Genomic DNA, 25,408 nt, shown 5'->3' with positions numbered 1-25,408 from the left:
CATTAAGTGGTCCATGGGAGCTTGGAGACCATATATGCTCCTGACACTAATGTATGCAAGAAAGCTGTGCATCATTTCTGTGCTTCGGCAGCAGCCCATGGAAATGCGCAGGCCTCGTTTGTGACGAAGGTGACCTGCACATTTCTTTAAATAATGCAAATAAAGAAATGCATATTTTGCACATTGTTTATTTGCATGACTTTTTGTGAATGATGTACTAAGTGTTTATTTTTAAAGATTCCATTTCTTTGACAGCTGCAAAGACAACATTTTGTTTACTTTATTAAAGAAAAAGTCAAGTGCAAACCATTAGTCCTTTAGCCAATTCGCTTTATTTGAGCATCCCTGCCAGCAAGAGTTCTGAGATTCTTACTTATTCTATTAACTGTATACTTTGTTTGTTTTGAATATGTGCTGGCAGGATATGGTCTGACCTTCACAAGACAACTGTATAACAACATTCCAACAGGATGAAATGTTATAAGCTCAACTGAAATCTGTCACCTGAATTCCTAAAACGTTTGCCTGAATTTGAATAGAGTGAAAATTACAGTGTGTTGGGGTTCTGCCTAATGTATTCGCCCAGGCTTATTTGGTATGTCCCGGCAAGACATTTGGCAAATAAATTCCACTACAACAAGTGCTGACTTCATTTTAGCCAAAGCTGCCAAAGAGGGTAAGCCCAATCCATCTCTCGCATAGATATGTATCTGTGTACCTCTTGGCAACCCTAGAGTGGGCCTTGATTATTGACCCAAATTGGCTGGGTCAAATTGTTTTCCCCTCTGTCTGTGGAAATGCTGCAAGTGCTGCTGACAGCCGGGGCATCAAGGTCTCGCAGTTGGCAGATAATGCACTCCTGGATCTGGGTGCGACTAGTGGAGAATTCCAGGCATTACAGAGGTCTCAGATCTTGTTTGCAATCTCCTTTACCTTACCCTTCCATTCATGTTTTCTTTGCTTTTTTGTGTCTTCCCTTTCTTGATGTACTACCCCCCCATTACAATACATTTATTATCATTTTCATTTTAGTGTGAATGTACCTCTTTTTCAACTAAATGTCAGTGATAAATGTGTGTTGTATATGTACCGTAATTGATGCATATTCAGTCAAGTATTTTGTAATTATGGTTTATTTGATTAAAATGCAATTCAATGAAACATATGTGGTGAGATGGTACAATACTGTTACACTCTCAGGTTTATGTAGATGACATATTCTCCATGGAAGAGCACATTAACCATCACTTTAACGTTCCAACTATCTCAATGAATGCTTCTGCTTAGGAACTCTGCATGCTGCTGTCTGCCTGGAGACGGAGCTCCTAAATTGGAGCATGCCCCTCCATGCTGCCTTCGCCCCTTTGGCTGCCCATGAAGGCCAGGATGTTTTCAAGATAAAATGGTTGCTTTAAATGGTCATTTCTATAGAGAGTCGAGAGGCTCCCATGGGGGTTCTATCTGCCAACTGGACATGCTTCGCTCTTGTTGGAGCCATTACCTTTGGGAAAACGATAGCTGGTTACATTTCCTTGCAGAACGGCCTGCTGGGTAACAAGCGCAGGCTTGGTGAATAGCATCCTGCCTAATTGATGTGCTTTCGGCCTTGGAGACAAATTGAACTTCAGGCTCTCCATTCTCACATCTTCCTTGTTGGCTACCTCTCGCCAATATTTTTGTATTTGTTGGTATTTTTATACCGTCTTTGACAAAGTGCTGCACAATTCAGGGAAACGTGTATGGTGAGCTGGTAGGTCCACGCGTAGGTTAAAATAATGAACACTGCCAATTCTTGAAGGCGGGTAATTGAGTACAAAGGATAGTCCTGAGAGACGACGATGGGATTGTGATGTCTTTTGAAAACCTGAGGGGTTGGTGAGGATGGCTATTGGAGGAAAGACTGTGCCACAGTGAGGAGATTCCCAGGTGGAGAAGCCCAGAGGCCCCAGGGATATACAGAAGGTATGGGGCAGTGTGAGAGTCAGTAACATGGGGTGGAGGGTTGCATGGGCAGATTTGATGACTTTGACTTGGTATGGACCAGCGAAGCCTGGCAAAGGTGATGGTGGTGCAAGAAGTGAAAGGCTAATACCCTTTACAATCTCAGCATATTGTTTCAGTTAGTCTAACACAAGGTATCAATACATGGATTGTATGTGAGAAGCTTGAAATGCAATTCAGCAATACATCCTGGTGGGGTCGTGAATGCCTTTAAGTGGTGGGCCATGCAGAGTGGGACAGAGCAATACACATTGAGCAGTGGTTTAGATGAGGTGTGGGAGCAAGAGATTACAGTTCTAAAATAGGATGAAAAGGGAAATAGTCAAAAAGGACATGTGGGGGAGATTTTTAAAAAATGGGTCTTAATAAAGGACTAAAATAAAATGATAGGCTGAGGTGGAGGGAATGAGTGGGGCATCCGGCGTTCAACAGACAAAGAAACAGTTGGAAAGACAAACATGTAAAGATTGGGCAAGAGGGTATCAGAATGACTGATGTACACATAGAGGAAAACCTCAAAAAGAAAGAATGAAAGGAAACGGAAAAGGGAAACAGGCTCTTTGCTGAGCTCTGGAGCACACCATCCAGAAGACGGGGAGGATGAACCCAAACACTGCCCCGAATAAAGGAGGGCCGGAAAGATACCGGGTAATAGAAGGGGGTCAACCTCACCAAAACGCAGAGGAAATCTCAAGCAAGACAAATGTGCAAATGCTTCAAATGGACCAGACAATTTACATGACTTCCCCCTTTTCCCTAAACTTAATTTTGTCTTTTGAAAAAGCGGCATAAGAATGTGTGGGTTACAACACCCTGTCCTCGCTAAAGTCAATCATTGCACGATAGCCCCCTTCTAAAGATGTAGGTGCTTTTTTATTTCCTAGGGGTCCAGATAATTATTTCCCATGAGGGAAAGGAGTATGCACCCTTAATAGAGAGACAGAGAAAATGTGTTTGAAGTTATTGGGCGAGATTGGATAACAAATTTGCTTTGCTAAAACGTCTCTTGATCCCATGTGTCACTACGGTTGGGGGCTCCAGCACCCTGTCAAGAAGGTCATGCACGCACTGCCAACCGCAGTCGACTGAGGTGGGCACACTCAGTGGGCAGACTCAACAGCTCAATGGCTATGGACGATACATTGATGTTACATTGCTTTTATCCCAGGATTCCTGGATCTGGAAAAAGCAGGTAGTACCCAGAGTGGATGGCTTGATGTGCAATGGGCACATGCTGTTTATCAGTCTGTTTCTGGCACTCACAATGATTAGCTTTCAAGAGTAAACCTCGCTATTGCACGCTACATGGAAAGATCCCACAAGCCTTCGCTTTAGCACCCTTTCATACTAGGCGCCATGAGTTAGCCCTTTCTGCCTCAAAATCACATGCTCCGAATCCGATATTGAAAAGTGTGCATTCTAGCTCTGACGTGGAGGGTTCTGGGTGATGCACTTCAGCACGTGCCATGGGGGCGCGCATGCACCACAAGGATTACCTTAGGCGCCCATCGTTGTACGCGGGTGTTCCTTCAACAATGGACTTGATGAAGAATGGCTTGTTCCCACTGTACTCGTCGTAGCCGCCGACAAAGCTGAAGCCCAGACTCCCAGCTGTGTTTCGTCGCAGTATGATTTCTTTGCAGCTGCACAAATACCTGAAACAAATCACAGGGGAGAAATGCTTATGTTCCGCCAGAAGGGGGCACTTGGGGGTGAATCACGATGATGGCGTCTTGCTTATTCCTGGCACTGCATACTGGGATTGCCAAAGAAACTTAATATCCTGCTTCCGCTTCTGCGTTTTTGATTTATTTATAATGTTCAGATATCTGTAGTGTGCCTCTGAAGGTCTGATGAACCACACGAGTTTTTCTTAATCCTACCTTCATGTGCAAAACATTGTTATACATGGCAGACACATTGTCATACATAGCACATTTAGTGCAAGTGGAACTCCACGCAGCGCACATCAGAATGCATTCGGTGTGTAGCAAGACATTAGCTAAGTTAAGGTTTTGTAGCCCTCATAGAAACAGCTTCATTTGGGCCTGGTGCTGTGCCAAAGAGCCAACATTTGATACGATGTGATAAGAGGGCCATAGTAAAAAAAAGGTTGTTTTTTTAAATATAGTTGTGTTTGTTTTGTAAACTTCCTAAATCCTCCCGCTGCCTGTTTTACATGGCACTCCCATTCTCAACCTGAATTCCAACAGACCAATTAGCAAGTGTTAGGGGCTACTTTTTTTCAAAAACAAGTTTGAGATTAGAAATCACTTACTGCAACCATTTATTTTGATATTACATGTCTTTTTTTTAAAATGTGGCTTGGAGAAGTCATACCACTATGGTCATAAAACCGTATCCATTGGCACATTTTCAATTCAAGGCCAGACTCTTTATACGTACGGGCTTGCGGAGAAGATCAAATTCGATTGCACTCAGTTCAACTTTTTTACACTACAATAGTAGAAGCAGCACCCCAAAGTGTGTCTTAAGTTCTGTGCCACAGTTAAGATATCCAGAGAAAATAGAATCTGGGAAAGGGCACACACAAAGTTTCTCTAAATTCTCAAAATGGAGTTCTCGCTGGGGGTAGGCAAGCAGTAGACATAAGTGTCATTTTTGTTAATGAACACAGTGAAGGGTGTGGGCGCATTACACAATTGTTAACTGCCCATATGTAGCCGTGTCAGAATGCATTCTGATGAGCAGGGCTCTGCAACCTGCGGCTCGTTCGATGTATTGGACTACGACTCCCATGATCCCTCGCCATTGACTATGCTGGCTAGTACTGTTGAGATTTGTAGTGCAAGACATCTGGAAAGCCAAAGGTTGCAGACCTGTGCAATAGGGATTACCATGATATTAAGGACTGTCGACAGGACCTCAGTGGCAAGAAGTCTTCATAAGAGCATGTTTTCAAGTTTGAATCATTGGATTCTTTCATTGTGGTGTTAAGTGTAAAACAAATATTTCAGCAGTGATGAAGTGCTGTATGGAACACTAGGAGGACCAATCACAAGCCAATAAGACCAATCACTCAATAAGGCATAGCAGGCCTGTCTCTTTCCTACCTCCCCCCCGCCTTGGTTTCATAGTCCCATCTGAGATGATCCATTTTTAAGTCAAATAAAAAAGGGCAGGAGTTTTAGAGTCTGGGATGTAACATATGCAACCCGGAACATTTGAAGTACCTTAAATGGATGACAAAGTAGCTATTTCTGAATAGACGTAGAGCAGGACCAGTAAGTCTCCACATACTGGAGAACTGCAGCACAACTTTTTAAAAAAGACTGGCAATTACCGTTCCTCCCATATCCGTCCTGGATAACACCAGGGCCTTGTCACCTGTCTTCAGCTTAACGGCTATGATCCTGATTCATGGAATGATTTGCGTGTAAAACAGGGATTTGCGTGCCGTTCTGCCCACACATCCCTATTTGACGATAGGGGATTTGCCGGCAGAATGGCACGCAAATCCCTGTTTTACATCCAAATAATTACATGAATCAGGGTCTATATGTGTATTTGCTCCACCTTCCTGCACTTGCAGCGAGATTTTTTTCCCATACACAGTGGATAACGTTGGCCTCCCCATACATAATAGGTGCACTGATTGACAGCTGGTGCCATCATTCTGGTCCTGGGTTACTAGAGAGGCGATACTTCCTAGTAGTTGTGGGAAGCAACTACTTGGAGGGTCCATATTGCATTCTGAAAAATGTCTGAAGAGATTATCTAATGAAAAATAGACTAGCAAATGTATTGCTAATGCTGAGGTTTCTTGTGACTACTCACTGGGCAGATATGAATTGTTTGCAAACTTAACTCCATGCTTAATCAAGCTTTTTATTTAAACTCAAGATGCTTTTAAGAGCAATGGGAATATGTGTGAGTTGTTCTCACCCTCTTGGATGGTTCATTAAGACAGCCTTGCCCATTTTGTTTGGCAGTCAGTGCTCAGGCTTGTAACATCAGGTGCCAATGAAATCTCAAATGGTGTCGAAATGTTAAGTTTTACTTACATTTTTTTTGTTTACTTTCAGCAAAAACAGGTGCTACTACCAAACGATTTCACAGATATTGTTGTATACCAGGAAACATACAGGAAGACGAAAAGGAGCAGAGCCACAAAAAACTACACAAATTTCCCAAACAAAATAATTTGTACGCCCTTTCTAAATTGTAGAAGATTAGACATTTCCCTAATGTCCTGTTTCCCGAGTGTCCTGCCACTGTTCCAAGGACTGGCGCTGACAACTGTGCAACACCTGCCAAAATCCCTATTTCTATGAAACCGAGGAACGTGAAGAAGATCGAATCTCATGGAGCCATAGAGGGCCATATAACTCATCGTTAACACTTTATAAATTTGATTCTAGAGAAGACGATGGAGCCTCCTGAGGACAGGAGTCATATGATACGGCCTAACACTGGTTGTGACAATACAAGCAGCGGTTGTTTGTAGGATTTCTAGTCATTGGATAAGGTATTTGGTGGATCCTGCAAATGAGCAGTTGCAGTAATCTAGTTTGGAAACTAACTAGGCTGTGAGGATAGCTCAGAGGCGCAATGTGCTTGTCTTGGCAACAAGACAGCTCTGAGCAGAATAGGTTCAAAACCAGGTCCTGCACGTAGAGGCATGTGCTCAATTTTATCTAATTGTAATGCAGGGGGCGGGGAGACATCCTGCCCAGCACAGCCCTCTTAGCATCCCCACCTTAATTTATTCCCTAAGCCAAATCTCTATCTATTTATTTCGAAAGAATTTGCATCGATCAATTTCATTTAAAAAATGCAGTCTTTTCAGCTTCAATACTTTCCAATTCATTTTTTTCAGGCGATACCATGAAGCACTGTTGCACAGACAGAATCCAATAACAAAGGTTGTAGTTGTCGAAGGACCATAAGAGCAAAGTGTGTGGAGCTAATCATGCAGCTAATTTGTGGTGCCATAGACAAAATGGAGTCCAGAATCATTCCGAGGGATTTAGATGGAGCAGTTGGAAAGGGCGACATCCCTTCACATGCACATCTCTCTATAATGTGTGTGGGATGAGGGGAACATCACTATTTCGGTTTTGGCTTGGTTAAGGTCCAACCAACTGGAAGACACCAAATTAGAAATGTTAGAAAAATAGACTGGATAATATCAGAAACATCCCCAAGATGACCGTCTAACGTCTAGTTGAAAGATGCTCTGGGTACCATTGGTGTAACTTACCTCCTCTTCAGTTGTCAGCAGTTTCTTCATAATCTCCTCTCGTCTTCCCCTCACCTTGTATCTAGCCACCTTTCTACAGACTTATCTCCTTCTCCACAGCTCCACCTCCTCTTTTCTATACTCTTTTCTCCAGCCTTCTTTCCACTCAGCAACTCTAGCTCCTCTTTTGTGATGATCTTCCTTGTTTGCCTCCAACACGCTCCTGTACCTCTCGACTGCTCTCTCCAATGGCCCGCTTTTGCTTGAGGTCTTAGATAGTGGACTGCCTTTGCTTCACTATATTCAGGTGTGTATTAGTTTGAGGTCTATCCTGGTGTTGGCTTTTTGCTGGCTCACAGCATTTCTGGGGGTCTCTCCCTGAACCCCCTACCGCGCCCCACCTCACACAGTGCTGAGGACCAAACCTTTACAGAGGCTGGCTGCTGTCTAGGAATTTCTTGCAAAACATGGGCGGCAAATGTTTGCTACAGCTGAGCCGTGCACTCCGTAGTTATCCCTTGCGCTGACCGTACCAACTTGTGGGCTGCAGGATTCTTGAGCAGGCAGCTCACGCTCCTTCATTCTGTCTCTTTCAACCTATTCTTGGTTCCACAGAGGCCCTTCCTCTGAGCCCTACACATCCCATAGCAATCTCTCTGATTTGGGTATACCGTTCCAAGGCAGAGGGGCACGATCCGCACTGTATGTTCAGGATATAAGATTCCTTTAAAGGGGCTGGGTTAAGGATTTTCTCCTGGTGACAAGCCCATGGCTTATTAATGATGTGTGGTGGGATGAGCGAGCAGACCCTCCCTGCACTGACTTGGGCCCAGCATCACTTAGCAGGCAGCAACACCTGGCCCATTGAGCTACTCCACTCTTCACCTCAGGGGATTTTCATCACATCGGACAATGCACACCCTCTACTATATCTGCAGATAAGCAATTGCAGGTAAGTACGAACAGTTTCTGCATGCTCTTGAGCCACAGACGGACTGATCACGTGGGCTGCTTATGGAAATCCCCAGCTCTGGTTTATACACACCAGCTAGCCCCACAGTGGAAGGGAATTTACCTTGAGCTTGGCCTAAAGACCTCCCAAACAGTCTGGCATGACGGATGATGTGCCTCCTTGAATCAGGCGTGCCCCTGGTGGCACCCAGAGTCATTATCCGTCCCTCGATTCCCCTGCTGAGCAACCACTGTGTATGTCTGTAAACAGTGTTCATTTAAACGTTTGCCCAGTAAACTCTCTAGCTGTGTAGTCTCTACTCTATGTACTAATGCTCAGCTGGCCCATTTGGCATTCCAACGTGTACCTCTGCCAATGTTAAGTAGCCATACAGGGGAATGCTGTCTTCAGTAATGCTATGATTGTAAAGTGTTTCTGGTGGAAGCACCTGTGCCTGATCTCTAAGAAAAAGAAACACAAATCCATCTTTTGCACATGCGCCAGCATGCAGCCTTTATGTCACTGCAGCTGAGTTCATTTTCTGGGCCTCACACAAGGTGCACATACTAACCATTCCCTCCAGAGGGGCCAACAGTGCTACAAGGCTACACCAGATGGGTGGTATATAAATGCCATTTTAAGGTTAAAAGGAATGGCGCTGAATCTAACAGGAATATAGGTGTATAGTGCCCTGCTCGCTCTTGTCGCCATATCCTCTGGATGTGTGGATCTCCCAGGCTTCATCCGTGCTTTTGCAGTCCCCGAGCCATTGTTGATTGTTTCAGATGCGCGAGGGACCTGGGGTGGTGGAGCACACTTCCACGCCCCCAAACATTTCCATCTACTTCTTGAGCTGAAACCAACTTTTTTCTTGTACTGAGTATATTTCTGCTAGGATGTCCCATGTCGCCAGCCTGCCCTCTACCGCTCCAGTGCGTTCTTGAACCTCCTGCAGAGAATGTGTCTCTGAAACCCGTACACCCTTCAGGTGGTAGCACATCAACATATTCGGCCTCATTACGAGTTTGGTGGCATCTCCGTGGTAAAGCCGGTGAGATACCACCAAACGGAACCATTAATGCTACTTGGTCCCATGGTATTAACGCCGGATTACAAATGGTGGTAGGCGGTGTTAGTCCCTATTAATTGGCGTCCATAGGGGATTTTGGCAGAATTACCGCTGGCGGTAATTCCAACAAAATTGCTGTGTTTTGGCAGAAAGGTGGTGGATTTACCTCCAATGCTCCGCCAAACTCGTCACTGGACGGTGTGGTAATGTGGTGGTAACGGAAATAGTGACACATTTGTACTGCACCGCCCAATTTATGAGGCCCGTTGAGCCACACACTGTAAAGAGAATGGCTGGCAGAGACATCCTATAGTCAACATGTGGTACCATCCGCAAAGCAATACATTATAGTGGTGCCGCGGCATCCTTTACGCACTCCCCGAGCACCATTAAAGACTGGCATTCCAGAGTGAAAAGGGTGAAATGAAAGCTGTGCACTAAAACATTCAAAAGCCATGTTCCACAGCCTGAGGAGTGCCTTCATAACATGGGAAGGCAGGCACAGCAGTACATATTGCAGGATTGCGCCAAATGAGATTAGTTTTTCGGTTTCATTTCCTTGGGGTCGAGTGGCTTTATGTCAGACGTGATGGCGAGTTGCCAGACATAACAGCTTTGCCGAAGATTTAGCACCGTGAAGGGTTAAAGCCACAGAATGAGGGAAAATGAGTCAATCCGAGGATTTAATACAGGCTCTGGCAAGAGTGCTTTAGAAAAGACTTACAGATGTGGAATGCGGGCCCTGGGGGGACCGTGCTTAATATCATAGCAACAAGGAGCTACCAGAGCCAATTGGTAAAAGCAGCGACCTCCAAAATTCAATTAAAGGCCCAGCTCTAGTCTGATATCGCGACAATCTTCCAGGAATGCAGACTTGTGGACCACAATCGACAAAACTCTCCGTAGTAGTTTGAACAGACTCTCAGCAAAAAATAAACCACCAGCAACAAAGACAAATGTTTTGGCAGAAGTCTTTAGCTAGCAAGGGGCCAGAGAGACTGCTAATTCCAGACTGTGCTACTGGGCTCTCGATCCAATTCCCTCCACCCCCTGTCCTCTCCTTATTATTGCCAGCATGCTTCCCTCCACACCCTGCAGTGGCGCATCCCCTTTCTGGAGGATTCCAAAGTCCTACGTCTATCTCTTATGTGCCTCCGTTCATTGCGAAGAGCCCTCTGCTTTGTTGCAGCTTCACTCTAAAACTGTAGCCTGGGTGTGGCCTCAAGGCCTGGGCCACGTGCAGCGAGCGAGGCCACCACAAGTGGCGGATGGGTGCTATAAGACACCACCTGCACCACGTACCGCGACGTACATGGAAATACTTTAGTCGGTAGAGCTACAACTGCTACACTGCATATACTGCACCATGCATGCTTAAGCTTAAGAGAGCAAAACTAACCCCTTAAATCACACATCTTGCACCGTACCTTGTCAGGCTGTCGCCAGCAGAGCTAGCCCCTAAGTCTCACGTGCTGCACCATACATGGTCAGACTTTAGACAACAGAGCTATCCTTCTATATTGCATATACTGTACTTGCATGCTCAATCTTTAGACAGCAGAGCTAGCCCCCTAAATGAAAAGCCCACGCGCCTCAAGATGGCAGAGAGATAGCATGCAACCAAAGGGAGCACACATGGCTAAAACAAGTATTTTCGTAGCTTTTGGAACCAGTTCAAAACTATCCAAAACAATTCTCTGACATTCATGCTCAGAAATCATACCAATTTGAAATACTAGAGCACGAATCAGCCAAACCCCGGCCCCCTTAGTCCAGAAAGGCAGCCCCTCTCCCCATCCTCTCTTTTGTAGAGTTGTTAAAGAGTTGTTAAAGGGTGAGGTGGAAGCTTCTAGGCTCCACGAGCCCCCTTGAGGGGACAGTTCTCACCTTGTGCATATGTTGATCCTTGACAGTTCATCTCTACTCTTGAAAAGACAGCTGTTAAAATCTAGATGATTTAAGCTTGCAAATTTATGCCGTGGTTTAATAATTTAACTGTGCCACAAAGCTTTGTAAGGAACGTGGGCAGATATCCTTATGTAAAAAGGGGCTAGTGAGACTGAAAACACAAGATTGAAGTGTTACTGGACTGCACAACCTACCCCAGTCATACCACCATACGAGGTGTTCCTGCTTCAACATGGCCGCTGACCTCCTCCTTGCCACAAAGGCGACCACATGACATCCAGGAGAGCTCCCATTGGCCAACTTTAACTACAGAAGGCCAATCAGGCGCCGGCAGGCAAACGCCGGTCCCCTCATCCAAAGGATCCTCATCACAAGGAACTTCTGGAGCCTGTCCGGAGGCACCTGAGGCCTGGGCCAAGGACTATGCCCATTTTCTGGTAAGCCTGCCCTGAACCTGCAACTTGACCACACATCCCCAGAACCTAACCTTTCCACCTAATCCCTTCATGCGGTAGACCTCGTAGGTGCCTCTGCTTTTCACTGACTTTGGACAATTGCTTGCTATCACCTGGTCTATTGTTGATATATAATATCTATACTATTTAGCGCATTTACCAGTATTGCTTATCCGCTTGAACTGTATCCTCTTGTGCAGCCAACTGCTACCTATTATGCCCTGCCACCATTTAGCCTCTGCCTGCCCCACTTAGAAAATCGAATTTAGGCATTGTATTTTGTTGAATTGTGACCCACTTATGACCTGCCTCTGAACTACCTAGCACTAGTCTCACGATCCCCCTGTCATTTCTGTCACATACCAGCGGCACACACCAGCTGCACACACACACACACAGCCACTCTCCACTATCATGATGCCCAAGAGTGAATCTCCCAATCATAGCATAGTTTCACTCTCCCTGCCACACTCCGCTCAGCCAGCCTAACAGCAATCCTTATAGCCCTCTCTATAATGGCCTCTACGCCTCTCCACATATTCCCAGCACACCAAACCCAGCGCCCGGCACTAAATTCACATGCCGCAGCACCAGACTACAACATCATACAGTCTTGGCCACCTAGCCTAGCCACCAGACTCCGCAATCTCAGAAATCAATCACTTCATAGGTATTTACTCTGCTCACCCACACCCATCATGACTAGAAACACTAGATTAGGCACCCGCACTGCACCACTACCCCATACTAAGATGAGCATAGGCACTGCGCCTCTCCCCCCACCACCCCAACATGCCTCTACACTACTTCACACTAAGCCCCTCACTACCAAACACCAGAACAAGCACACTTCGCCCCATACTAGTACAAACAAAAACATCAAAGGCACACAACACCCACCTCTTAAATGTGCACTACTGAACGTACGCTCCCTACCTGCACATAACCTCGAGATAAATGATCTACTATCCACACTTAATCTGGACTTACTTTGCATCACCGAATCCTGGCTCAATGATGCCTCCTGCCCCAATGATGCCTCCTGCCCAGCCATCGCACTAGCCCTACCCACAGGCTACACCATACTTAGGCAAGATAGATGTGATAAGATTGGAGGGGGAGTTGCCCTTATCCACAAAGACTCACTATCCATTAGATTAGCAGACCATAGTACATGGGGTGGTAGTGCTGATATCATATCAGCCAAAGTTACGCTCTCCCCCAATAATCTAATCAACATCCACATCCTATACAGACCTCCCGGACTCCCAGCTGACTTCCAAGAGCACCTCTCCCATAGACTCAGCAACAACATTAAAAAGTCCTCAAAAATCCTTCTATTAGGAGACTTAAATTTAGGATACAATGATCCTAAGGATAAATCCGCCGCAACCCTAGCTAAAGAACTCGCAGACTTAGGTTTCTCCCAAGGAGTCCTCACCCCCCATCACTCCAAAGGTCGCACTCTTGACTGGGTCATGGATCACAACTGTGCATCCAACATTACCTCAAACACCGCCCTTCCATGGACGGACCACACATGCATCGAATTCCTCATCCCTACCAACCCTAAACCTAAGACTCTCACCCACGCACCACCTGCCACAATAACAGGTTTTAAAAAACTCAACACAGCCAACTTGCATCCCCACCTTAAAAGCCCCTGCCTAGCACCACCTTTCTCTCAGGACCCAAATATACTATCAGCTATCTTCAATGATACTCTCACCAATGCCTTAAACTCTATAGCCCCACTTGAAAGCAAGAAGGAAAAAAATAATTTCACTGCAACTCTTGGTTCTCGGAAGAACTCCAAACCCTCCGAGCTCAAAAGCGTCAGTCGCTTAAAAACTGGCAAACTGATCTGAGTGATCTAAATAAGAGCCTCTTCAAACAACTAGCCCTCCAATATAAAAAAGCCATTTTAGCAGCAAAATCCAACTCCTTCAATGATAGGATCTCAAAGGCCAACTCCCAAGCTAAAGAACTATTTCAATCTTCAATGAATTAGTCACTCCTCCGGCTACCGCTGACGAGATAACTAAAGACAAAGTCTGGTGTGCCAACATTCAGTCCGCCATGCTCAACACAATAAAACTCCTCCAGAACAAAATACAAAACCACTGCAAAGCCCTCCCAAACCAAAAAAACAACCGCCCTACACAAGACTAGCGTAGTAATCTCAATCACGCTCAATTCTCCATCAGAGACCTCACTGAACCTGAGGTCCTTAATCTCATCAAAAACCTCATACCATCCCTCTGCAAAGCAGACATTTGCCCTCCCAAAATCATCAAGGAATGCGCCAATGACCTAGCACCCCCGATTACTGCCTTCATTAATGCATCTTTCCAAACAGGAACTGCCCCAAACAATCTCAAGGAAGCCTGGGTGCGGCCACTTTTAAAAAGGCCACACTTGACCCAGCGCAACCCAACAACTACAGACCGATAACGACACTCCCGTTCCTCCTAAAATCCTGGAAAAAGCAGCTCACATCCAGATCCAGTCATACATAGAAGCTAACTCCATACTAGGCAAAAGACAATCTGGCTTCCGTGTCAGGCATGGAACAGAATCTGCCTTATTAGTCCTAAAAAGTCAAATCTCACAGATCATGGACAAAGGCAAACCTGCCTTGCTCCTCCTTCTCGATCTATCAGCTGCTTTTGACCAGGTAGATCACCACACACTCACCAGCCACCACACCCTTGCAGTCCATTTCTCTAATCAAGCAGCATCCTGGATCACTTCCTTCCTTGAAGGAAGAGCCATGAAGGTCTACTCCGACAAAGCTAACGCAGATCCTACCACTATAAACTGTGGTGTCCCCCAAAGATCTTGTACAGCCCCCACCCTCTATAACCTCTTCACAAAACCCCTCTTCGACCTACTTGACTCCATCGGTGTTGCATATACAAACTGTGCAGACAACACTCAAGTACTTTTACCCCACCTGGACTCTATCACCAAGACGCCACGGCCCTTCACAACATCTATGCCACTATCCAAGCTTGGATGGCAATCAATGGCCTCTGTCTTAATGGGGAGAAGACTGAAATTCTCATCCTGGGCCAGACAAACACATTACCGAAACTAAGCCCCCATTTCAACAACTTCAACATAGACAACTCAACCATCTCCGTATCATCCCCTGTCAAGACTCTAGGTGTTCACATTGATGCAAATCTATCGATGAACAAACAAGTCAGCGCCATAGCCTCTGCATCAACGTTCAGCACCAAACTCATCAATGCCAATAAACCCTACTTATCCACCCCCAACCTCTTGGCCATAGCTAGAGCAACTACAGGAGCCAAACTCGATCATTGCAACGCCCTCCTAGCTGGCACCTCCACCAAAAACATTCACAAACTGCAAACCACACAAAACAATGCCCTCAGAGCCGCCATTTCCACTTTCTACACATCTCCCAACTCACAGGTGCTCCTTTTCTTGCAGATGTACGAGAGAGAAAGAAAAGAGACCATCTGCAAGAGGCCTGTGCTACGACTGCAGGCTGTTATACCTTGTAAGACCTACTCCCCAATTCCACTTACTAACCAACCCCCGCCCCTCTAAGATATCTTACCACCTTACACTCATCCCCAATGGACAGCCTCCACAGGCTTGGCCATTAGCACAGTAACACTAAATTGAACCATGACTAGCGCTATAGGCTATCAGATCTTGAGATCTTCCATATGGCTAACACCAAGTTTCTCTGCCAAACCCATACAAAGCAGATTGGAACACAGGAACATAGGTTTGGCATCCTCCGTCCACAACATAGCCACATGTGGTAAGGCCATCAAAAGTGGCTTAAGGGCACTAGCTAAGACTACTTAGGTTACTGTACAGCAACAGGCTTCCCTGGAGATATATATACATGCACACACACCTACCTAACTCTGCCACTTACTGTTGGTGAGCAGGCACACGTGGGGCTCTCTGTGGCAGCTCATGAATATGTAGAAAGGTCACTCGGGGGGGGCAGGGAGAGAGGGGACACTGGTGTAAAGGAGGAAGGAAGGTGGGTAAAAGCAAGATGAACAACTAAAGGGGTACAGATGTGGGTAGAAGGAGACTAGAGGGCATCAGGGTATAAAAGGATGAGGGGTGGCAGACTTGTCCCAGCCAACACCCCTGTATTCTTTTGACCATCATTATGATGATAGTATGTATTGCGTGCAGACCTAGCTTCGAAAGCCATGGAGCGATTTACAATCATAGGGGGAAGAACACAGTGAGGGATGCAGAGAAAAAGTAGTGGTAGCCATCGACAGGGGAGGAGCGGGCAATTTGTAGCAGGGGATCTCCAATATATACAGAAGGGTACATCTTAACGCCTGTTGGCTCTGCCGGAGATCCAGTTGATGGTCTCTGGAATGTGAAGACCAAAGCTGCCACTAAATGTACAAGTCTCACTCTGTAGGCACATACCCACCACTGCAGGTGAAACTAAAATCTACATTCCTATCAATTCTTCAATTCATGAACCAAAACCAATGGACATCTCTTGGCACACTTTCTAGTCCAGCAATGCCGACTGCTGGATAACAATAAAGCTTCATTTCAGAAGTTAAAACCAACCACAATTCCATCCCTTTTTGATTGAGAATGGTCAAAGGGCACCTGCTGTTTGGGCGGTCACTGAAATATTATCTTTTTTAGTTCTTCCCCTTCCTGCTTGAAATAGCGCCATGATACCTTTGGTGACGACCATGCGCTCTATGAATAAAATGTAACATAACATTTATTTAGATTTATGTAGTGCGCAATCAGCCCAAAGGCCTCGCAGCGCTGTTACAAGCGAAGGCTTAGTTATTATAGTGGGCGTTGTGACGCTTTTGGAATCAATACAGAATAGTTACATACATACATAATACATTGTGGCAGAATGTGCAGCAACTTGTGTGAGTGAGGGTGAATTAAGTGAAGAGTAGGGTCTTGACTGCTTTGTGGAAGGCAAAGTGGGAATTTTCTCCTCTGAGTGTTGGAAGAAGGGCGTTCCAGTGCTGGGCTGGACTGCCAGATACGGGAAGCTGGCTCTGCCTACTCTGACTCTCTTGATTCATAACACATATGCAGAAAAAATACCTAACAATATACATAAACATAATACAAAATAGATTAATTCTACTAAAGCTCTATGTAATCCTCCAAAACAGAATAAGAATTAACACTCCGATCACAAAGAGCACAATAATAATCAAGGAAAGTAAACATATCAACTAGCAACATGAAAGATCAAGATATTATACAAAAAGTGCAATTCTAGGGCACGGATGGTAATAATGCTATGTGTTTCCGTAGGGTCTGTCCAATATAGTTTTGCACAGCAAAAAATGAAACCGTGCCCGAAAGAAGCTGCAAGCGCAAGCATGCTGGTCTACAGCCACAACCCCCACAGGCTCATAAAAGAAGTAGGAGAAACGTTGAACACTCTTCCTGACACAACCTGCAAACAATACAGACATGGCATGGAGTTTCAAGAGCCCCTATACCAAACATATAGATCCTCTCCTCCCATGGGGAGCTTCCCCAAATTCCAGTCACAGTGTTGGAGACAGCTGACCAAAGCAAAAATGTCAACAGGGAGTGAGAGGAGTAATTACATTATAATGTTAGCTATGGATCACGCCCCAAAGATGATGTTGGCGGGAGAAAAGCTTACACAGTAGGGTTCAGAATGTCTCCGCTGTCCCAGTCTGCTGTGGCACAAGCAAAACCCCTATCCCTCAGAGAGGGAGCTACACCTTTCGGGATCTTCTCTGGGTTCTCAAACCAGGTCTCTAGGCCAAGGGAAACTAATTGGGGAGCGATATGTGAGAGGTGGGGTACAATGTGAACCACCTGCCGTAAACACTCATCCTGAATTGTCAACCGAGTCATGGCAAATTTGGGATTCCCCAAACGTATATCCAAAATTGCATGTGCTTTAATTCAATTTTATCCAAAAGGTAGGGCACACCACATGCCTTGTGCAAGAAAATCTGTGTAGCCAAGGCCACGCTAAATGTTTGCAGTAAGAAAGAATTGGTTTGATCCCCCTTATAAGTGATGATCATTAACTAATTTAACAATGTTCACCCTTTGATCCAATCCTCCACAGGGGTGCAGACCAACAATGCAGTGCCATCTCTATATAAAAGCAGCAGAAGGCATTGCCTCCTCAATTAACAACGGTGCATCAAGGGTTGCTCGGAGGTCGGGCCTAACCTTTTGCATAACGATTAAGTTAAAGAAAAGGGGGCATCGACACATCCCTACCCTAACCACCCCAATAACAGTTGAAAGGCATTGTTAGCCCATCTCTTCCCCAAGCCTCATCATTGTTCTAAAATACATAGGAATGTACCTCAGCTGTGACACCATCCCAGGGTCAACCCCCAACTCTGCCAGGAAGTGCCATAGCCGAGAAATCTTCATACAATCAAACGCACGGGCGAGGCCTGCTAGTCCAGCTTTGATCGCTGGCAAGAAGATGCAAGATACAAATGTAAGGACTGCACTATGGTCCTCCCCGCTGCTTAAAACCATATTGTTTGTCCAACAATACATTGTTCTCATCCACCCATAGTTGGAAGTAGGCAAATTCAGCCACATCCTCAAGGAAAACACAGCGATGGCAAACTGGAGATGTTTCACCTCTACTTCTGAAACAAACTTAAAACGTTTCTTTGGGACGTCTTGAGAGCCCCCCTCTTTTTTGTTGTTTCTTGCATTTACCTGAAGACAGCCCCTTCCAGAACGCCTGTCCCAATTCAGGGAGAGCGCTCTATACATGCAGCGGATGAAGCTCTCCTTTACCTAAATGAGGGTTCCCCAAACATGATGTGCTCCCATGTAGTACAATTTGTTGATGAGTTTAACCGGAAGTTGAATCTTCTGACCTAATAATAATCGATTGATCAAAGTTGCCTCTTGTGACCTTGGAATATTTGTATACCATGTTTTAATTGCTGTCAAGGATACATCACCCTTTTATTGTACTGCTTTATCGTGACTTTTCATATGTACATTAATAAGATTTCCTATACTAATTTTTTTATATTAATGTTTATCACTAATTAAGCAACCAAGTACGACTGACTCAATCAAGCCCAAAAGCCTAGATGTATTTCACTTTGATTCTTGTGCTGATCCGGAGCTATGACCAGATTGGGGGGGGCATGCTATAAAATTATATATACCACCTATCCCCCACTTCACCGTCTTCTTCTTCGTTCTACCTTCATTTATATCTTACTGATATTGATTTAGTGAGGGACAAGCACACCTGTTTGCCTCCATGAATTTGAAGTATAATGCCGTGAGGGCAGCACACAGTGAGGGCAGTCACTGTGGACTGGGTGGTTGAGTTCAAGGATGACCTCAACAGTATGGTGAGTTGTGAGGGCAGTGCTGGAGAGCATCTGTGACAGGCTTATGTAGCACTCCATTGCAATGGCCAACGGGGACATTTCATAAAATTCAGTTGGGAATCTATTTTAGTGGGGTTGTTGTCCTAAGAATTTATTTTAAATATTGTGGTCAAACTGCATTTTACAACTCAATTTTCTCTTGGTTGGTAGATGTAAGGCACATCATGGCCTTGTGCCAACGTTTTCGGTCTTTCCACACTCATAGGAAATGTCACAGTTCTTACAAATATGGCCATGTTCTGACTCATTCAATTAAACAAATTCACTGAAGAGCGATCTCAGATCCTAAGTAGTTCGGGCACACTGCCATCCCACTACATGCTGTGTCACTGCATGTGATGACAATGTTATGACAAATCTGTTTAACTGAGCCAATACCTACATGGCACTGTTGAAACTGACATGATCCTTATCTGCAGGCAATGGGCTAACTGGCAGACAATCTTCTTTAGTGGAGCAATGCGAAACTGGCAAGGCAACATGGAATGTGGCATAGCAATGTGGGAAGTGGCATACTGGCACAATTCACAGGCATATTTTTCAAGCAGCACAGCATATTGGAGTTGGCAACCTAATAGGTTGACACATTGAGTGTCTTTGAAATAGCAGCATTATGGGATATTTCAGCAAAATACCCTGATATTTTGGACAACACTATGCCCTTGATTTTGTGAGCAAGTCAACTATTTTAAAAGTAGCTTGCCATCTGGTGACAACACCCTGGCATAAATCTAATTTAGTTTGCATTTTATTTTCTGTCAGTTGTGATGTTCTTGAGTTAACTAGCACAATAGCAATGGTGTGCCTTACATCTACTAACCTAACGTTTAAAATGAGCATTTTTATATATCTCCTAGAACTATATTGATACGAGGTTATCTTTTTACTACTGCAGCATGTAATGTCTGATTATGCCACTACCAGTGAGGGTAAAAAAACACAATGCACAGCAGGCAAAGCTTGTCGGTCACTCAACTCTTGGGGCCGATTTGAGGCCAAACGGGAGAACTTTGAATTGGTAATTTTGCCCTGCCACCACAAACCGAAAAAATGTGGGTGGAAGGGGGAAGTGAAAATAGGTCTCCTCCATGCCTAAAACCGATAGGAAATGTCTGCTGCAAATTTGACTAAGGATCTTTTTCAGGGTATACAGCTTGAATATTTGGGAACGGAGAAACTTTCTGATATACCTGAGGTTGAGGATGGGCCTCCATCCTCCAGACTTTTTTCGAACCAAAAAGTTACGAGAGTAGACTCCCTGCAATGCCATCTCTAGCCCATTTGAGTAGTAATGCCCTCACTTCTCTTTATAGCGAATTCAGATGATTCTCCAACCTGCAGGTAGGGGTTCGATAGAAGGCTTTGTACAGAACCCCAAGGTGTGACCCTAGGCTACGATGGAAAGCACTGATCAGCCTGTTATTTTCCACCATTGCTTTATGAAAGATGACAGGTGCCCCTCTCCCCTCAGGGGTGCTGGCACAAGGGAGAGGCTGCCAACAGGAATCAAACCCGTTTAACTTTGGGTTGTGATGGGCACCTTAGTTTGTTGCCACGTTGGTATGAATGATCTAGATTTCTACTGATTACATTTGATGTAAGGTGCGCCACTACTGCCGAACCTTGAGAAGTGATTACTGGAGCAAAAGGACTGATAATTATGCCTATATTGCAGTTTACCAAGTAAACTGGCTGTATCAGTGTCAGCAATGTGTTGTCGACTTTTTTTCCCAAAAAGATCCACTCCTTTGAATGACATGTCGATTACTTTGGCCTGAACTTTGGGTCTGAAATGAGTAGCCTTCAACCAGTCTTGACGCAAAGTACTGTACCATTTCCCATTTGCCAAATACTTGTGTTCACGGTATCCACAGCGACCAATATACCATGGTCTGGTGCAGACTCATTCTCTCAGCAGCACCAAAACCTCTTGCTTTTTGTCCTCCAGCAAGAAGTTAATGGTGTCCAGCAAGAAGTTAATGGTGGTTGCAGCTGTAGCTATCACATCAAGCTGCCTGCCTTCTCTCTTCTGGAGGGACCGCCCAGGGTGAGGATGGATTAGCCACCATCTTTTTTGCACCCACCGAATGTGGGCTCTGTTATGCCCTTAAACAATTTGGGGCATTATCTCGTACCCTATTTTTTTGGAAAGGCGATCCCTTTTTGCTGGACTAGTGAAGGGGTTCCTCCTTGCCACAAGGCCATCCTACGAGATATCTTCGAGGATTGGTACGGATATTACTGTTTTCTAGGATCTTACCCTATGCTGTTATGAGAAACTCTTTGCTCTGCACCTTGGGTTGAAGGCCAAATACTTTGGTGGCCACCTTAAGGTTGGGATCTGGCCTTGGAGGGATGTTGAGAACCCTTCTCTGCAGCTCAGATATCAAGCTGCCCATGGAAAAGTAATGTGCCTTTGGCTCTGGGGCCAGTCTCGATGGCCTAGGTGGTTCATTCGGGTGCGATGCTGCCTTTGATAGGTTGAGGAGCGGTGAAGGTTGTGACACAGGCTGTGTTATTCGTAATTCCTCTCCTTCCTTGTTGGATAGGACATCCTCTGGGCACTCAAAATCAGAATCAATATTGTGCTCCAGGATATCTTGTGGAGGAATGTCCGAGGGCACTGACATAATGGGTGGGACATATGGCTACAGCATGAGCATGACCTGCTTTAGTCTCCTCAGTAACCTGAGTGGCTCCAGTACTGACGTTACTTTAGCTGGCTTAGGTGCATGCTTTTGCTGGTGCCTCAATGATGGGTCAGTGGATGAGGCTTCAGTTGATCGAATGTTAGTCGAGCTTCTCACTGAAGCTATCAGTGTTGTGATCATCAATGACGCGGTTGTTGATGGTTTCTGTGTTTCTTTCATTGAAGGGGATATCAGTGAAGACTTGTTCATTGATGGGCCTTTAGACATCTGCAGAGCTGCTTGACTTGTAGATGGAGCTGTTGCTGTCAACAAATGTGGATACATCTTTCATCAGCAATCTCGACAAGGAGGAGGTTGGCTTTTCACAACCCTTTAGAGCACAGGTGGCATCATCCCTTCTTCTCATCATCTTTTTTCTGGTGGCCTCTTCATGGGATCTTGCTATTTTGGAAGAGTTAGCTCTTTCTAGGGACCTGCTAGGAGGCAGTGAAATACTGAAGCAGAGTCTGAGGCAATAGTGCCTTCATCCAGCCAATCAACCAGTCCAATATGGCTGTCCTTCATAGACATTTTGGAGAAAATGCAGTCATCCAAATCATAATCAGGTACGGGCTGTGTAGGCACTCCTCATGTTAGTCTTCCACATGTATTTTTTTTAACTTTTACATTTTTAAGATGTTTTTCCTAGGCTTGGGGTCAGTCATGGTGAGGTAATAAATATGGAGGAACACCTCATTGTACCCTAACTCTGGAGCAACACCAGATAACTTGTTCCCCTCCCCCCTTTGGGGGAGATTCTACTGAGTGCAGCGCTCCCAAACCCCCACAATATGAAAGTATTTAGATGTAAAATTGGATATCTTGCTGTAGATTGAAAGATTCTCTTAAAACTTTTAACGAAAGTGAATTCTAGACAGGACTTCCAACTCTGAACGTGCACTTAAGAATCTAAAGATGGCCTTCTAGTGTGGAGCTAAGGTAGATACTTCCTATTGGCTGGAGGATAAATTACCCAAAATGAGCTTAATAGAACACTAAAGTGAGTGTAGATTTATGTTTCCATTGAAACGTCATTTATTAATTGACCAAGGATTTCCAGCATGGTGGGGCATTTTGATTTCATCTCCCTTCAACTACAGGGACAGCTCTTCTTGGTGCCTCCCCATGCAGCTGAACTCTGGGTGCAGCACACTGTTGCACCACATAACTTAGGCTATCATGGCCTAAACCAAATTGTTTCCTGGTATGTCCAAATTCCCTTTAACATCCTTATCCACATTGTGCTGTACCTTTTTTGCAATCATAAGAAGACTGCATGCCCATTAAATATCCACCTTGTGCCACCCTCTGAAAATGTAAATATTAATATGTTTCTCTCTAGAAATTAGATACAGAGATAGCCATTCCCAGAAGACCGACTGGTTCTACAATCACATTATCAGCCCGTTCACAATTTGGGTCGCTTGGAAACCCTAGGAAACTTGTGAGATATCCAGCGCGTTTTCTCCTTTAATATGGGAACTCTGTATCAGGTTACAGCCTACTGTATACAAAATCTTTCTTCTTCAACCCTTGTTATCTCTATCAGGGTTCCCTGTCCTGAAGAAGGCAGTACACTTAGGCCCGCCGAAACGCAGTGTTGTGCCTCTGTGTTGACCACTTCACAATGTAGTTGTGTTGCATTTCAAGAAACATCTCACTTAGTTCTTTTTTTGTCATTAGACTTCATTTGTTTGTCACCTTGTCCTGTGTCTCCTCAGATATGATGGCCCTTGATGGGCAACACCACCCTTATTTGATACTGCAAATCACGATGTGCTCATTGTGTCTTTTATGATATAGTCATGTTCTTTTGTACATTACTTTTGAATTAAAAACTCTTAAGTCAATAATGCTAAGAGTGTGCTTAAATAAAGTGAGTGCTGAACATACCTGAAAACTATTTTTAGATTTGATGTGTTTTTGAAAAAACAGACCCATACAAAATAATTAAAATAATGTGGGACCCGTTATCCTGATAGGAACACGTCTTGTGTGTTCCTTTGGTGGGGCATTTTCAACAGCATTTGCATCTGTGAAAGATCCAGTGCTGCAGAATATCAATTTTCACAACACCAATGGGATCACCCTTAATGCCAGAGCACAAGCAATCTTCAGGGACACTGTTTTATTCTTAAATGGAGTTCTCCTGCATGCAATCTTCTTCTGAGCGGAAAGGGTGGAGGTGGGGTGTGGTACACATGGCTGGAAGCATTTGTTAGTTAGCAAGAAGCTCCCTTCTGAGCAGTAGTGTTAAAAATAGTAGTGTGCATTTGTCTCACTGTACATTTCTTCTGCTATTAGCAAAGCTTTGTTTTAGTAACGTGGTTCTTTATTAACTTTTGATGTCACGTTCTGTGATGCTGTGGGGGCAAAGTTCCCATCACGACCTGTGATGTCAGGGAAAGCGGGTGTCCAAGGGATTCTGGTGCTGCTTTAGTTACCACTGCCATTTTGGTGGTTTCACATCCATGTCTAGGCCCCACCAATACTGTGGGTACTCGGCACCCATGTCTGTGCCCCGGAATGAATGATGCACTGAGCAGCTCCCTTGCTTACACTAGAGTTGGGAGCACAAGCAGAAGACTCAATGGACATCCCCTGAGTGCTGACATGCAGGTCAAATGAAGCCAGGGGTCAAGTCCTAAAAATAAAAGTGGGGGTTGGGGGGGGCTCATCAACAATTGCAATCTGATGTGACGTTGCCAGAAAGTAGCATATCAAGGTGAAATATACACATTTCATTAAATTAACTTTGCATAACCACCCAAATTGCACAGGACGAGTGGCATTTGCCTTTCATAAAATCAACACACACAAAACCAAGAGAGGATATTTTCTTCTAATAGTGTTTTTGAAAACGCTAAAAGGTGTGCATGTTTTAAATTACAAGAACCAATACAAATGTTTTCCCTGGAACATGCAGTACCTAAATGGGGCATTTCACCTTTAGTTGTTTATTTGTTTGGTTATATAGTGTGTCTGGCCTGCAAACCTAGCGACTGTAGTTCAATCCCCGAGGCCGGCTTTAATTCAAAAAAGACATTCAATGTTTCTCATTTTAGCTGGGGTGGGGGGACTGAGTCCACCCTCTAAAAATAGTGGGTGTACTCCTTCCACCCGCGTGTGCCCTGAATGAAGCGGCGTTTGCTGCCCTGCTGTTTGCTACAGTGAAGAATGTCTGCAAGGGAGAGGCTTCTGCTCCATTCACCAGGGAACACATGTCTAAGGCAGGCTAGTGTATGCCTGACAGTGGGCCTAACACGAAGTGAAATGCTGCCACTCAGCCGGTGCACAGGGAAAACCACATGGCCCACGTGATAGGGCGCGCCTTCGCTCCCGTCTTCGTGACATCTTGCAGACAACGCGAGAACCTGGGTCTCAGGGTTTCTGTTTCACCAGAACACTCAGGGGACATGTCGGATTACGCTGCAGGTAAGACAGTACATTGCATCCCAGCGCCCCCCACCCCAGGCAACTCGATAGAAATGCCATTTCATCTTCAGCTCCCAAACCCCCGACTATGAAACCATGATATGAAATGCAAATGGACCTCGTACGCTCTTGTTCATCCTACAGCATTCTGCACACTGCCGAAAGCACAGCAAGGAGCTATTGGGCTGCCTTAACATCACCCCCAATGAAATGGTGCAGGCAATTTCTCCACTCCACTGCACTGTAGTAACAAGCACTGACCAAGTCA

At 45.0% G+C, this 25,408-nt stretch overlaps 1 protein-coding gene across 3 annotated transcripts in view; it reads right to left on the bottom strand.

Annotated features, from left to right (window-relative positions):
• LNX1 (ligand of numb-protein X 1) overlaps window positions 1–25,408 on the bottom strand; it is a 399,406-nt gene that overhangs the window by 4,182 nt on the left and 369,816 nt on the right. For all 3 annotated transcript variants that reach the window (XM_069631653.1, XM_069631654.1, XM_069631655.1), the window contains one exon: window positions 3,498–3,656. In XM_069631653.1, coding sequence (XP_069487754.1) covers window positions 3,498–3,656 — 159 coding nt within the window. The remainder of the gene's footprint in view (window positions 1–3,497; window positions 3,657–25,408) is intronic.

Source organism: Ambystoma mexicanum, chromosome 6q (assembly GCF_040938575.1).
Source record: "Ambystoma mexicanum isolate Mex_15411 chromosome 6q, UKY_AmexF1_1, whole genome shotgun sequence".
Classification (NCBI taxonomy): Eukaryota; Metazoa; Chordata; class Amphibia; order Caudata; family Ambystomatidae; genus Ambystoma; species Ambystoma mexicanum.
This window is presented reverse-complemented; position numbering and strand designations above follow the sequence as displayed.